This window comes from Apteryx rowi, unplaced genomic scaffold (genome assembly GCF_003343035.1).
Source record: "Apteryx rowi isolate R43461 unplaced genomic scaffold, aptRow1 scaffold_325, whole genome shotgun sequence".
Taxonomy (NCBI): domain Eukaryota; kingdom Metazoa; phylum Chordata; class Aves; order Apterygiformes; family Apterygidae; genus Apteryx; species Apteryx rowi.
This window is the reverse complement of record NW_020449697.1, coordinates 283063-298633: the sequence shown is the minus strand read 5'-3', so window position 1 is coordinate 298633 and position 15571 is coordinate 283063. Positions and strand designations below refer to the sequence as shown.

General features: G+C 38.5%; 1 protein-coding gene across 1 annotated transcript in view; it reads left to right on the top strand.

The window, feature by feature from the left end:
* Window positions 1–15571, top strand: part of TEX14 (testis expressed 14, intercellular bridge forming factor) — a 29092-nt gene that overhangs the window by 1072 nt on the left and 12449 nt on the right. Inside the window, exons 2-20 of the mRNA XM_026071434.1 lie at window positions 171–255; window positions 603–717; window positions 1020–1185; window positions 1964–2100; window positions 2789–2870; window positions 3329–3459; window positions 3991–4104; window positions 4548–4671; window positions 5772–5950; window positions 7199–7350; window positions 8094–8284; window positions 8521–8671; window positions 9050–10023; window positions 11150–11256; window positions 12353–12432; window positions 12947–13210; window positions 13756–13856; window positions 14184–14303; window positions 14900–14978. Coding sequence (XP_025927219.1) covers window positions 171–255; window positions 603–717; window positions 1020–1185; window positions 1964–2100; window positions 2789–2870; window positions 3329–3459; window positions 3991–4104; window positions 4548–4671; window positions 5772–5950; window positions 7199–7350; window positions 8094–8284; window positions 8521–8671; window positions 9050–10023; window positions 11150–11256; window positions 12353–12432; window positions 12947–13210; window positions 13756–13856; window positions 14184–14303; window positions 14900–14978 — 3352 coding nt within the window. The remainder of the gene's footprint in view (window positions 1–170; window positions 256–602; window positions 718–1019; window positions 1186–1963; window positions 2101–2788; window positions 2871–3328; window positions 3460–3990; window positions 4105–4547; window positions 4672–5771; window positions 5951–7198; window positions 7351–8093; window positions 8285–8520; window positions 8672–9049; window positions 10024–11149; window positions 11257–12352; window positions 12433–12946; window positions 13211–13755; window positions 13857–14183; window positions 14304–14899; window positions 14979–15571) is intronic.

The window sequence follows — 15571 nt, the reverse complement described above, 5'->3', positions numbered from 1 at the left end:
GGTGGCAGCTGCCGTTGGCCATTGATGACCGTTCCTGCTGCTTTCGGGCAGCAGGAGGGAGAGAGCACAGGCTGAGTGGTTTGCTTCTTTTTGCTCTGGTAGAAAAACAGATATACCAAAGATCCTTAATTTTTGTCAGAGATCCAGGGTTCAGGGTTATATTCCTGTAGGTTTCCTTTCTGTCTGTTGTGGTTGTGCCCTGCCAGAGGTTTTCTTTGAAACAAGAAGGAGTTTCCTTTATTTTGAACATAACTGGTAAAGATTCCAGAATACTTTCTAAACTCTTAATTACTCTTTAAGCAGAAATTACTTTTTTGTTAATGTAATGCTGTGGTGTTAGCCGTACTCATCCTAGTTAATACTTTGCTTCTGACGTTTATATATCCTTTATTTGAAAACATCAGTAGTGTATGGTATGTATAGAAAGTTACAAGGAAGCTTATTTGCTTTTTTCATTTCTTTCTGTGAATGTTTTTATTTTTGTATTTCCAATATTTCAAAAGGAATATGGTAATCAGTTTCAGAGCTAATGAGCCACTGCCTTTTTTTCTCTAGGAAGAATAGAAAACCAAACATTTTCCTAATCTTTTGTTTACTTGTAGGTATCTTTGTTGATGCGGTAAATTCCTTGGGCCAAACTTCTCTCTTCACTGCAGCATTGCTAGGTCTTGGTAAAATAGTGGATGTGCTGTTGGATTATGGCTCAGACCCTAATCAGTTAAGTAGAAAACATACATTTCCATTCTTAAATTGAAATTGATATTATCTTTTAATGTTTTTGGTCAGTGCAATGCACAATTTTTTTGCTGCGTTTAAATGAAGAAGTGCTTAAGATGCTTGCTACTATTTTAGCCTAAGATCCTCAGAGGTAGGTAGGTGCTCAGTTTTCCTTACCTCAGGGTTTATGTTGTTGTTTGGGAGTACATAAACATTCTAGGTATGTCGCTTTTTTCCCAGAGGCACAGCTAGTTGAGTGTGGTAGGGGCAGGCTGAAACATTTCTCCTTTAACGTTCTTCAGTCGCTGTTACGATGGAAGCACCCCAGTCCATGCAGCTGCATTCTCAGGAAATCAGTGGATTCTTAGCAAGTTATTGGATGGAGGAGGTGATCTGAGAGTACATGATAAAGATGGAAAAAATCCACAATACTGGGCAATGTCAGCTGGAAAAGAAAGTAGTGCTCAGGTATATACGTGTGTTGAATATGTGCTAGGTATGTGTTCACATCTTCATCTTGTAGTGAAGAAACTTCAGCATTTCAGTGAGAAATTACTGGGGTTTTATGTGTTAGAAAAATTATTTAATATTATTTTTCAACCTTAGTAATGGTATTCTGAAGAATACCTTTGGTTTCAGATTATTTAACTGAAATTTTACTGAGGTGCGGGGGCCTGTCTGGGTCTGTAACCTTTTTGGTCTATTATGTGTAAGTGTGCTATGAGGAGAATAACAGGCCCTTGTTTTCAGTCCCTGATGTATGTAGCTTGTTTGCCCACATGTGTGATTCAGGAATAAACCCATTAGAGGTTTTAAAGCTTTTCATGGTTCTCCATACCTCAGTCTGTGAGTGATCACTGTCAAGAAATATAAATGCCATTTTTGTTAGCATGGTAGCAAAATATAATAAGAGGGCCTATTCATGACTGCAACACCGGTTTAAAACTGTGATATTATATTATTCCTCTTTTCCTGTTGTTATAATATTCTTCTAAAATGTTAAATTTTTCAGTGGGTGAATTGTTATGTCTTTGAAGTGTTAGTCATTTAGTGTTTGAAATTAGCTTTTTTACATTTTTGTATAATTGATTTTCTTCCAAGTTTTTCTATGTGTCTATTTGCTGGAATTACTATTTAAATATTGCAAGTAATAAGTTATTTTTTTCCTTAGTCATGGTTTATTTATTTAAAATAGAATAACTTACATTTCTGAAGTAATGTTTCCCCCTACCACCACCCCTTCTAGATGTTAGAATTTATACAGCGTTGTACATCACACATGCAGGCCGCCATTCAAAGTTTTCCCTCTGAACTACTCAGGAAGGTTGACTCGTCGAAAGCACTGATCTGCAGTCCATCTAGGTTTGGTGGCCTTGTTCAAGGGTAAGAATTTAATTTCAAGTACTGAGAAACTGAGCTACAAGGAATTTAAATTCCTTGTTCTAGTATCTTAAAGTTAACACTTTTTTTGTTTCTCTCTCTCTCTTTTTTTTTTTTTTTTTACAATATCCAATTTAAAACCCAAACTGATTGTTTAAACATACATTTTGAATATCTTTTTTCTAATTTTTGTTATGGGAGTTCCAAAGAGAAACTTGATAGCTGTAAATATTACTTACTCTTACAATAAGTAATATGAAATATTCTATTTTAGTAGTGTTAAAGTGGCTGTAGCTTGAAGTAGTTTCAGTTTCTTGATCTTCGAAAGGGACTGCAAAACTTTTGGGGGGATGTTTATAGCCCTTTCATGCCCTTTTAGGTCAGATATATGTTAAGAAAAATACGTACTTGTGAACAAAGTTATTGGGGGCCTATGTATATATATTTCTGACTACCTTGCTTTAAACAAACACATATCATAATGGCACATTTAAAAATGCTAATGACTTGCATAATAAATTGGAATTTCAGCATCTAGTTGTACTGGTGAGAATGCCTTTCGGTTTTAGTGTGGGACCAACTAAGCACAGCAGTTAAAGTGCATGGCTATTGCAGTATTTATGCATTTTATCTTCACTCAGACCTTGGCCTGTGTAATTATTCTTACTGCTTATATGTTTTTGATATTTAGAAATGTTGAGAGTCCTCTCAGTAGATTTCTGAAAGGTGGAGCTAATTCAGCCAGGAACATTTACAGCTTTGGTTTTGGGAAGGTAAGATGCTATGGCTAATGCTTTTCAAATGATATTAGTACAGTTCTTCATGTTTTTAAGAGAGAGATTTTCTTCATAGCAATTACCCTAACTGTGTTATTTTTAATTATTAGTACATTCTTATTCCTACTGAAATGGTGGGGAAAAAAACTGTGGAGAGCCCAAATATTCAGGCCTTTAGTCATTAATGAGTCCTATCACAGAGAACTGTTTTGGAACAATCGGTAAAAACTCACCTGTGAAATTTCACCTGTGTTATTAGTCGCTGTTTGAGTTGTCCTTATTTCAACTTCAAAAGAAAGTTAAACTTTTAACGTAGATATCATAACACTGCCAAAATATCAAAGTTACATCTTTCCATTGCAGTGATGGTGTTAAAGTTTTCAGTGAGTCTGTGGTGGATGCGATCTTGGGAACTGTTGCATATTCCTTTTGGTTATGCCCTGATTTTGTTTCAGTTTTATCTTACAGGCAGCAGGCATCTCGGGTACTTGGCATCTCTCCCTATTATTGGGGAAAAAGAAGTGGTTCAGGCAGATGATGAACCAACATTTGCCTACCATGTTGGACCGTATATGATCATGACAAAGTGAGTGGGACTCAAAAGGATTTTTAGCATCTCTCCACCTCAGGCCTCTGGATATGTATGTCCATGGCCCACTTGCTCAAAACTATGGTGAGATGAAAATTGCAAGTGCAGCCTGAGCCTTTTTTTCTTCTTTCTTTTAATCTTTTGTGTTCTGTAGCAAGTAGTTCTGCCTCAAAGAGGCATCCAGAGAATCAGCAAATTAGCGATTTAATCCTCCCAAAGATCTGACTTGTATCACAGTGGGCTGAGAGGGGTTTTGCAGCATCATTGTTCTTTGCCTTGGGTCGTGGGAAGGTAGTGTCTTTGGACAGTAAACCTGTCCTGCTACACCTAGTCTTTAACAGGATGAGAATTTGTTGTTAATTTGAAAGACTGTATGCCCATTGCCTGGATCATCAAAATAACGGCATTGTTACTAATGGTAGGAAACAGCATCAGAGCTGTTGGAATTACAAAATTATTTGTAAGTAATCCTGTAACTGGGGGGAAAAAAATGCAAAATGTATCTTGTAGAAACTCTTCTCCTTATAGCTTAATGTGGGGAGGCAGCAGAGTTACAGTGAAAGAACTCAGCTTTGAGCCCCATCAGAACTGTAGCAAACTGCGCTTAGCTGATCTTCTCATTGCAGAGCAGGAATATAGCAGGTAAGAAAGAATTTGTGGTGGCCACGGGTGCTCCTGGGGTTTGGGTCTCTCCAGGGATGTGAGGAAGTGTGAATAACCTCAGGAGAACTGTCAGGTTGCGCTTCCTTTCCAAAGGAGAAATACAAGTCTTCTTCCATCTCTCTGTCTCTTCCCACCTCCTTTCCCCCCTGCAGTGGCTAATATGGGAGGAGATGAGATTCTCTTCTACATCTGTATGAATACTGCATTGCGCATTCCCGGGATAGCATATTTACAGGTTCTCCTAGTAGCAGCAGTAAGCACTCCTTCCTGAATTTCTCCTAATCAACAGTTCTTCTATAATTTTGTGTATTTTACTGATAAGTTGGAAACATTCATGTTGTCTTGGTAAAAAGACATAGAAGGCCAGGACTCTCTCTTTTAATCTCAGATTTGCCTTAAATCTTTTTCCTCTCCTTTTGCAGTAAACTTCGTCATCCTCATTTGCTGCAGTTGATGTCTGTTTGTCTGTCTAGTGACTTGGAAAAAACCCGTTTAGTGTATGAGAGGGTTAACTTTGGTTCTCTGTACAGCATCCTCCATGAAAGGGTAATTGGAATATTTGTTTTTTAAATAGTAATTAATTCAAAGGAAGAAGTTCAGTAACTAGAGCTGTAATCTTTACTCAAAGAACGAAAAGACAAAATCATCTCTCTGTGTCTGTATTCAGGCTTCTGTATCACTGAGCAGTACTGGATGCTCTGTGCAGGCTGGTAAGGTTTGCCATCGGCAAATACTTTATCCTGTTAGGGGCTTTTCTCTTCTGGAGAGGTGTAGCTAACTGGTGTGGGCCGTTCTTAGTCCCAGCTGGCTGCAGGATACGTAGGAGTGTCCTTTTAGGTTCTAGATACAGAAAAAGGACATATACTGTATCTTATTTCATGTTGCTCTTTTTGTTACCAAAGTCAAGTGGAAGGAGCAGTTGAGTTCTTAATCCTGCATAGTTTGTGAACTGCTTGAGTACCTGTTTGGCGCTTTTTTTTTTTTTTTTTTATTTTTTTTTTTTACCACATCTGTTCTAATTCACACGAATTCACTGATATCCTTGATTAATGTGTAATTACATTGGTTTTCTTTTTTTGTATCAGTTTCAAAATAGTTGCTGCTAAATTTAATTGAACTCTTAACTTCCTGCATGTGCTTGTACGTTGTAAATGTGACAAGACCAGCTCTTGCCCTGGAATGTTTGCGTTCAGTTTATTGCAAACTGCACGTCCCCTGTGTAAAAGTGAAGGCTTGAGCTTAGTTGCCATTCATTTTCACCAACTGGTTTGTGTTTGATTATTGTCACTCAACATTTTTTCCTCTCTCTTTTTCAGTTTTGAATCCTAATTTTTCTTCTTTAAGAGATTGAATGCAGACATCTAAGTTACTGGAGAAATTACAAATAAAAGCAGGAAATTCTAAGAGTTGATTCTGCTTCAGGATGAATTTTGGGATATTCAGTATTTATTTTCTTAATTACTGTTTAATGTATTTGATTTGATCCTGAGTACATATACATTACTTAGCAAGTGCAATCTGTCTGACTTTTACTACAGTATGTTTCATTTTTGCTTTCTTTGCCTCCTACTGTACAATAATGTTTTTTTCACTGTATCAAGCTTTAATGACCTCCAATGCCAATTTGAAACTTCTGTTTCTTTCAGCGTTCAGAATTCCCTGTGCTGCGCATGGAGACAATTTTACATCTACTGCTTCAAATTAATGACACTTTGCGTTTTTTACACTCCCGTGGATTTATCCACCGTTCAGTTACCTCCTATGCTATTCAAATTGTTTCTTCTGGTGAGGCAAAGTTATGCAACTTGGAATACATGATAGAGAGGTAAAGATTGCCTCACTGTTTCTGTGAAAGGGACAAACACAAGTAAAGCCGAATTTAGTGCTAAATTCTGGTGGTGTGATTTAGCAGATGCCCTTCTTGACTGCTAGGCACACCCCCCTTCCTGCCTTTAAGTCAGGCAACAGGAGTAAAAAATTCAGTCGTTTCTGCGCAGGTACATTAACTTCGCTTCAGGTAACATGGCAAATCTCGTGCACTTAATTTTTGTGTTAGTTGTAAGTATTTGAGAATAGAAGCTAGTTAGAGAAGAAGCTCTTTACTGGAGTATAAAAGTACCATCATGGAGAAACAGAACCCGATGTTGGTGAACAGAGATGCAGTTCCTCTTTGAGTCACTAATTCTGTTGCTGGGCAGAAAGCAATTTAAGCCTGTTTTTGTTGTAATGAGCTTGTGCTTAGGGAGGCTTATCCTGAAAGGGCTGAGGCTCTCGCACCTCGCTGAGCTGGTGGTTGTTAAGGATACCCAGGGACAAGAGGAGGCTTTAGTACATTTTTGTTTCTTTTATGAGGGACACCATTTTTTTTTCTCTTACTTTTTCAAAATACTACTTTGCTGTAATGCAGTCGGTCTAGAAAGGGAGAAGTTGGCTGGTTAAACTGTAAAGTGAGGGTAAAATTGGCTTAAACAAAAACTTACCGATGGAAATGTGCTGAAAGGAACAAAGACATTTTGTAACATCCTTGCAAACTCAGTTTATTAATCTTGGCTGTTACTTATAGCTACCATGTTTTTGACAGATACAGTTTACTGTGATATGAGCAAGAATTTAAAAAATTACTGTTTGTAGAGAAGGGGGAAGTCAGCTTCTAGACATAAGTATGCACTGCAAAACAAATATTTGACAGACTAGGTGGCACTTTCTTGTCTTTTGCCTATGGTCTGAGCACACTGGCCAGATCTTAAAGGGTTGGTTGTAAAAATGTTATTGGGAAATTTTTAACTTTTTCTGATTTATTTTTGAGTGTAAATTTTTGAAAGATATTACTTTCACCAGCAGAGGTCTCTGCCGTGTAGTGCCAAAATACAGTATTTATTGATGTGAAAATATTAGAGATTTTTGCAGGTCTACTTTGGACCTTCTAGGTTCATTGTCTTGCTAAATGTGGGGAGAGTGGGAATAGTTTAAACAAAAAGAAAATGTAACAAACTCAGATGCTTAATTCCAAAAGACATAACTTCTAGCTGAGTGTTTTCAGTATCCCAATATCTAACTTTTTTTTTTTATACAGCAGAGATGGAGGAGAACACAGTGATCTGACTCGTATTCCTGTCCCAATCCAGCTGTATAAATGGTGCTCTCCTGAAGTAATCCTTGAGAAAACTGTCACAGCCAAGTCGGATATTTATAGCTTCTGTACAATAATGCAGGAGGCCTTGACAGGTATATCTGTAGATTTAGACTTTTGTCACTAGGGTAGTCTGCTGAATGTTTTCAGTGTGGACTCTCAGCCCCCAAATGTCTATTTAATTTCCTTATGTGATTCTGTAAAACCTTGCCATGATTACACAAATAGAGTTAACCTGGAAGAGGAAAACTTCAAGGCAAAAGAAAAATAAAGTTAATGACAATGGCAAAAGCTAGTGAAAACTTTTGTAAAATGAAATTGAAAAGTTCAAAATTGCAAAGCTGAAGGATGGGGTTAAGGATAGATATTAGATGCAATTTTCTGTAGTGTTTTTTCCGCTGTTTCTTTTCTCTTAATGCAAGGACAACAAAGCATTCAGTTAGTGCTTTGCAAAGCGCAAAATGAGCCTGTAGAACTTTGATCCTTTTGATCACTAAGATAACTTAGAGATGAACTTCAGGTGATGACATATATATTGACTTTGACTACTTTGACAGTGAAGGAGGATAAACAATTATCCTAAAAATTAAACCCTCTACCAACTAGTTGAGAGTGAAGAATCCACTGTGGGCTATTGCATAACTGTTTACTAGAGAGATTTCTGTCAGCCTCCTTGAAATCATCTACTGCTGGCTGTAGATAGAGAGGAGAAGCTGGACTGGACTGAGTGCTGGAAGCTGTAAATTATGGAACGTCCAGACAATACTTCTGTGTCTCTGACTTTTATTAGCATTAATATATAGCCTGTAGTGTATAAAGTCTGTTACATGTCTTGCAGAAACACTTCCCTGGGATGGTCATGAAGACTCAGTTATTAAACAGCTCGTAAGTTCGGGACAGCATTTAGAAGCGGATGTCAGACTTCCGAAACCCTATTATGATATTGTAAAGTCAGGGCTAGAACCTAAGCAGAAGAACCGTTCCATGAACCTTCAGGATATTCAGTACCTGATGAAGAATGACTTAAAGGTGACTTCCAGGATTGTAGCCTTTTGTGCTTTTTAAATAGCATTTGGTTAATCAGAGTTAATGTCTATTCAAATTTAGGTCATTTTGCTTGAATCTAGGTGGAAGGATTTTCTTGTGTCAAATCTGAACTTGAGAGTATCCTTCTCTGATCATGGAGACAAATCACCTTAAAATAGAAGCTGGAGGCATTGTTTTGTCAAATGTAATTGTATTTTATAGCATTTCTCGCATTACAGGACTTGACTGAGTCTCAAACTGGTCATGCTGATGAAATACCAAAAGCACAAAGGTCTGCTGTCTTGGCTGACATAAACATCTGTTTAGCATCAGCTTTTAACTACCGTGAAAGAACACTGGGATTGGAAGGAGAAGAGATAACAGAGATTGGTGAGTTTCGGTTCAGCAAGATGTCGTGTATCCTCCACTTAGCATGTCCCTCAGTGCATGAGGGTCTACTGTTAATAATTAAAATGCAAGCGCTTACAGATTTGGTGACACAGTTTGAAAACAGAAGGCTATGAGATTTGGATTCTAGCTAGCACCCTAATTATTAATATAAGCTCAAGACTGTACATCTAATTAGTCATTGAAGTGCAGGCACATTGTCTTCAATAGAGGGAATGAAGTGTTGCTCATGTAAGAACTAAAATGTGTGGACTCCTAAATGGGTGAAAGCAATGTGAAGCAACGGACATCTGGAGGAGCAGCTTAACACTTAACATCTGATTTTTTTTTTTAATTTTTATTTATTTATTTTTTTTCCAGGTAACTCTCCTGCCCAAAGATACTCTGGTTTTCCTGAGGAGTCTGAGGCTTTAGTGGATGGTGAGACACCAAGCAGTCTACAGCCAATTGCACGGGAAAAAAGCCATGATGTAGCTTCTGAACTCCAGGTGACCTGCAGTGTCAGTGATGTGGATGAGAGCCTCTGTAGCTTTGAAATGAATGAAATCTTTGTCGATTACCCAGAATTTCATGAAGACTTTCTGGAAGAAGGCACTGTGCTAGGTTATAATCTGAAGGATAAAAAAAGGCAGCAAAAAGAAGATAAGGCTACCCTCAGAGACCTATTTGCATCCCCTGGAATGCACTGTGAGGAAAAGCCAGTTGATAAGGAAGGCAGCTTTTCAGAATCAGGTACAGAGTACACTACAGAAGAGGAAGAAAGGATAAATGAGACCTCTGAGCCGTGCAAGCAATCACAAGTGAGAGGAGATGCTGGGAAAAGAATGAGTAGTCCATCCCAAACTGGGCAGCACATCAGCAAATGTGTCCTTAATCTAAAGATTGCTCAGAGCATGTTGCAGCAGGCATCAGGATCCCTGTGCAGAACAGAGGAGAAACTAAACGAATTAGAGACTGCTGAGAAGCAAAGGAAGCTGCTCCAGGAAGTCCAAATGAATCAGACTTCTAAGCAGGTTTTTCTAGAAAGATCCTGGAACAGATCTGATGATATTCCTCAAAATGCCAATAGCCCATTTTCCAGAGTTAATACTTTTTTATGGAAGGCTATAGGTCCACCATCAAGTGACTATATTCCACCGCTGATAACATGTCAGGCACAAGGAGTTTTGGGTGGCGACCATTTCCAAGCTATTCCAAAGGCAGCTGAGGGAACATGGGCAATCCAGAAGGAGAAGCAGAAGTGCTTTCCTCAGAGGAGTAAGACTAAAAATGAAGACAAATTCAGCTTCAGCACGGTGAAAAGCCTGGATGATCAAATGGACCTAGATTGTGAGGTAAAGTGTTGAGCAGGGCAACTGTGCATTTATCACTACTAGGTTCTTTAGTGGGATCGTGGTAGTGAATAGAGACATGGTTCTGGATGCTGTCCAAAAGCAAGGGCAGAATCTATAGCTTTTCTACCTTTTAAAATATGTGTATGCCAAACACATTGTTCATGGAGTAGAGAACAGTCAGCTCAATGGTGCAATAGTGTTACTTCCTTTATTTCCACAAAAAACTAGGTTTTTTTTTGTTTTTTTGTTGTTTTTTTTCCATACATACATTACAGCTTTACTTATGGCCCTGGATTGCCCTAACTAGTATTTTGAGCAGTTTCATGCCTGCTTGTTGTACTGATAGTTCATGACATGAAACTATTCAAATTATACTTAAAAAATGGCCTTGGATTTTTGTGTCCTGATTATCATATTGATGTGCACAATTTTGCATGCAGGAATGCATCATTAAACAAGTACTGTTCAAATTTGTCTTAAAAAAAAAAGAAAGAAAGAAAAAACACATAAGGAGACCTTGCTGTATCTTCTCCATCTGCAGGTTTTTTGGCTCACAGTACATTGATATGTCTTGTTCTTCCTGGATCCTTAGAAAATAATTTTAGACCTTAGATTAAATTAGACCGGTGCCTCTGTAGGGAAAAAAGTCTTGCACTAAAATGGGGGTGGGACTGGGGGAAAAGAGGAAGCAGAAAAAGGTGTTGGGGGAGGTGTTGTATACTTGGTTATGGAAGCCAGAGCTATCACTTCATAATAACTTCTAGATTGTTTTGATTATTGAAATGTAAGTAGTTGACATGCTTAGCCCAAAGAGAACGGTAAAGAAAGAAATTCATATTTGCTGTGGGAATAATCTTGAATTGTCTGGATCCACTCATTCCCTGTGGAACCACATGTTGGGGCAGTCGTCTAGCACATGTATGAAACCTGCTAGAAATCCATAGCAGAGTTTTTACTGGGTTAAGGCCTGGAGCTGTCATCCTTTCGCATGAGCAGTGCTACTGAAATAAAGCCTTGGGAATACAGTTTGCATGGTCTGGTTCTTAGTATGCCTCATAGCTCTCGTCAGAATTACTGCAGGAGTGCCTGACGTGTGCTGAGTCACGGCTTGTTGGACTCGTTTCAGCAATTACTCCCACGTGTATCTCAGAGATGCAAAAAAAAGTTCACCTTGCAGTGTCAGAAAGGGGGTGATTCACGTTCTGCAGCAAGTGGAATTGAAGAAGAAAGGTGGTGAGTTCTGATCGTATCCACAAAAGAATGAATTCCAGCAGATTCATCTCACTACAGCCACTGTCAAAAGTGGACACATCCAGGGTTAAAGATGACGCATCCAGGGTTAAAGATGACGTTGAATGTTTTCTCGGTAAGCCAAAAGCCACCCATCCAATTAGGACCCTGTGACTCGTCAGCTGCAGAGCTGACAGGATAACTGCTGTGACAAGGCAGCTACTGGTAAGGAGTTGTGATCTGACAGATTCCACATGCTTTTCTGCCAGAGCTCTGTGGTCGCCACCCAAGGGCTAGAATTGGCAGAGGTAGAAACTGGTGTGATGAATGATGTCTCACTATATTAAAATTGTTTTAAAATGTTTAAATGACTTTAATATATATAGAGATGTATGTTTATGTGTATGTATATCATTAGACATGTGTAAATATATGTGGAAACGTGCATAGTTTTCAAGGGGTGGTGTCAAGTAGGTTGGTCCTGAACTGTGGCAATGCCTGAGGAGAGCAATCTAATAAGGAAGTTTAAAATAATACTGATACTGGTTAGGATGGTTCCACTCTATGCACATCTTCATTCAATTCTAAGTGGAAATACTTAGACTTTCATAGGTGTAGAACTAGGCCCGATGTTAGGGGCTGCGAGTGTAGGAAAGTCTTGCTAAACCATACATTGGTTAGTCTGGTTTGCTATAGTGGTTTTTTTGTTTGTTTTTTCTTTTAAATATTGTCCCTGCTCTCTATAGTTGTATCTTTGGTGTCCACTGATTGGCTTACTGACCTAATGATGCAAATCTACATAGCACTCAGTGTATATCAGTGTTTAGATATGTCATTTGAAGGTAGTTGACAGCCTTTGAAATCTAGATTCTAAATTATCACTTGTCTAGCTAATCCATAATAGACCTAAAGTCGTGTCTGTGCTTTCTAAGCTTCTGTTAGTTTTGTTCAGTATGTTAATTCCATTGGGTTCTTAGAGCATGTGTGCTCTTAGCATTTTAATTAACACTGAAAAAATTAGTGTTTTGCTGACTTGCAGATCCTTAACACGATACACTTGTGAATTAAGTTTGATGTGTTTCCTAACAATCTATTGTAGGTGCTGTCCCAAATCAACACCTGCAATTCACAGTACCAAAATAAGTGAGGAGAGAAGGATGATGCAATCAGAATGGAGGAGTAAGTAAATCAGTGTTAATCAACATTATGGTTAGTGATCCTTGCTTGCAGGGTGGTGTATTAAAACCTCAACATTTTGTCACTTAAAGATCTGGATGCCTTAACTGCTCTATTAGGCTGTTTTGGAGGAAAACAAGATGAGTAGGATCCTGTCTTGCTCATTCAGGGTGTGGAGTCATCACAACCACAATTTTGACCCTGTTCTGAGGATGTAAGGGAGGGACAGCGTATAATTCAGAGAGGGTAGTATAGCAGTGACCACTGGATGGCAGTACAGCATGAAAAATAAACAATTCAAACGAATGAAAATTGTTCTTGTAAAGGCCTGTCCACATCAGCTTATGCAGGTTTTGAACTTTCCTTTAAAAGAGAAGTGTCTAGCTCTTCTGACAATAAGAAATCTACAGGCTATAACCTTAACATTTCCAAGTCTGCAGACACCATGAAACACGGGGAAAGGTTTGACATTTCAAATTCTGTTGTGTGGACAGGTGACTTTTTTCCTTTTGTGTAGCTGAGGTAAAACAGATGGCCAGAAGAGTGGCTTCAGGACAACTGGAACTCATCTCTCCATATCCACCCAGTGAATATACGTCTGAAAGTGAAGCTGAGAGTATAAAGGAAGCGTTTCAACATGTCACTATCAGAGTCCAAAAAAGTCAAGACTGGCAGAAAGATAGCGGGTGGAAGGCAGGTGACAGTGTTGAGGATCTGGGCAGTGAGGGGAGATCTGAATCTGAGGAGAGTGACCTGGAGTCTGCATTCAAAAGTTTTGGAGGTAAGGCTGCAGAAAAAAATATTTTGTCTCTCACACTCCCACTAGATTTTAGCTTCTGTGATTTTGTTACAGTAATTGGCCATCTTTTTTTCCAGAGTCTTCCCCCAAAGCAGGTCGATGGGTTAGTCACTGAAGAACATAATACTTTGCTTAGTCTATTATTTATGTTTTAATAGATGAATGTAGTGTCCAGTGAGCTCAGAGACCCTTCATCATTGATTATCTTATCAGCATTAGAGACCCAAAGCTTTCAAATCTATGGAACATGCTTTCCTGCCTTTATTTTTTCAATCAGACTTCAAAGATGCTTTTTCTGTAGCACTGCAGTGGATAAGCGCGCTCATAATAGTTATGGAGAAAGGAACAAGGAAAGCTTCACATGTCTGGATTAATGATGTGAGTGTTTAACTGTCTTTATTGCAGCATGTTCCTGACAGATCAGGTAGCTTTGCTGTCTTTACTCTCACTGATATTCCCTCAGTGGTTCTGACCGCTCAGTCCACATTATTCTTTGCGTAATAGTTGCATCTGTTGCGACATACTAGGGAGAAGTTGCCCGTCACCATCAAAAGATGAGCAAGCAGAGTCTGGAACGGCCCATCAAAAGAATTTGGTCATTCCTCAACAAGTCGAGAATCTCTCCAGAGTATGTATAGTAATCCAAGAAATCTCATTTTTGCTAGTTATCTATAAAACAGTTTAGCCTAGACTCTGCACATTGCACAGTGAACTGTGACGACAGCTAGCTAGTGCTGACTTTTCAGTTGCAATCTGATTAGCAATCCTTCTCCACCCCCACCCCCTCATCTCTGTAAACTGTGAGGGTAATCTAAGCAGCAGGAACCAGGACTTAAACAGAGTGGTCAAATTAAATATTGTTTCAGCTTGATGTAGTGTTTAACATTATGGACTAAAATGCATATTCTTCAATAGGGAGTGGAGAAACCATCTTAAATAATAACATCTTTCACAGGTGCATTCAAAGGAATTATGCTGTTCCCCTGATTCATCTCCTGATGTGTCTGAAGAATTTTTGACTCCTGATCCTGATTATTTCCTTCCTCCCACTATTCAAGAAAACTCAAAACTAGAGGTAAAAATCACAGCCTAGGCAGGAATGAAATCTATGTCAAGAACTTTGGAAGTAAGTAAAACCAAATGTGGCTTTATTACATTCCCATTTGATTTGAAGAAGTGCTGCAGAAGACTGAAGAACAAAAATTTTTATTCTCTTTTGAAAGAACATCTACAAATAAAGATTTATCTAAAAGTCAGAAAATTCTAATGCTTTTCCTTTTAAAAAAAAAATAAAAAATCAGAAGCCTGTTTTCTTAATTCAAGTTTGTTTACTGGGAAATCATGTAATCTGTGGAGCCATAAGATTGCGCTACTGTAGGTTGAGGAAAGTTTAAGGCTGCTGATAATCTCAGCCTTTCCTTCCTAGTTCTATCCAGCAGACTCCATAGTCTTAAAACAATCTTTATTCATTTCCTAAGGAAGACTTGAAACTAGTTGTATGGATTATTAAAATCAATCCATGCTGTTTGCTGTTGTTCCTCAGAGTGGCCAGCTCTTCAAAAGTGTATGTGTCGCCCTTCTGATAACTTTGAACTTCATCCTATAGGAATTGTCCCACACTTCACAGCTTGCCTATGAGAAATTGAATTTGTTTCCTTTTTTCCCCTTCAGACCTCAAATCCTGAGGGCAAATTAGAAGATACTCAAGAAGTCTGTGTACAGAAACAGCTATCTGGTGATGCTGGATCAGGTATTGCTATTAAATGTGCTATTTCTTTTGAGGGTCCTTTTGAGTCAGCAAGAACAAGTCTTTTGTTGCACTTATATTTTTGTCAGCAGCGTTCCTGTTAGAAAGCTGAAGCTAGATTCTTTTGGGTCCCTTGGTCTCTTACTCCCCATTACATTAATGAGAGTTCAGGGCACATAGGATTTTGGAAGATGGGATTTAGGCATGGTGGTTAGGTTGAGTGCAGTGATCATATACTTGCTGTGTTTCAGTTAAAAACCTGCTTGCAACCTTTGTTTTACGTTCTAGGGCTGAGTTAACCTTTTCATATAACTTGCTACGGTGCTGGAAACAATTAGAATTGTGTTTATACATTAATACTCTTATTGTTTGAAGTCTCTTGAGTTTTAAAAACTGTAAGAGCTGACAATGTGTGTGCCAAATAATGCAAGGATCAGCATTGTTCATCTGTTCTATTATTTGTCTTACTCAGCTCAAATCTGTAAATATTGCAGTGTTCCCCAATGCTCCAGTGGTTGACTATCTAGCAGCTATGGTATGTTTATGAAAACGTGTCTTTAAAAATGTGTTTGTCTCTTGACAACAACAAAGGTCAC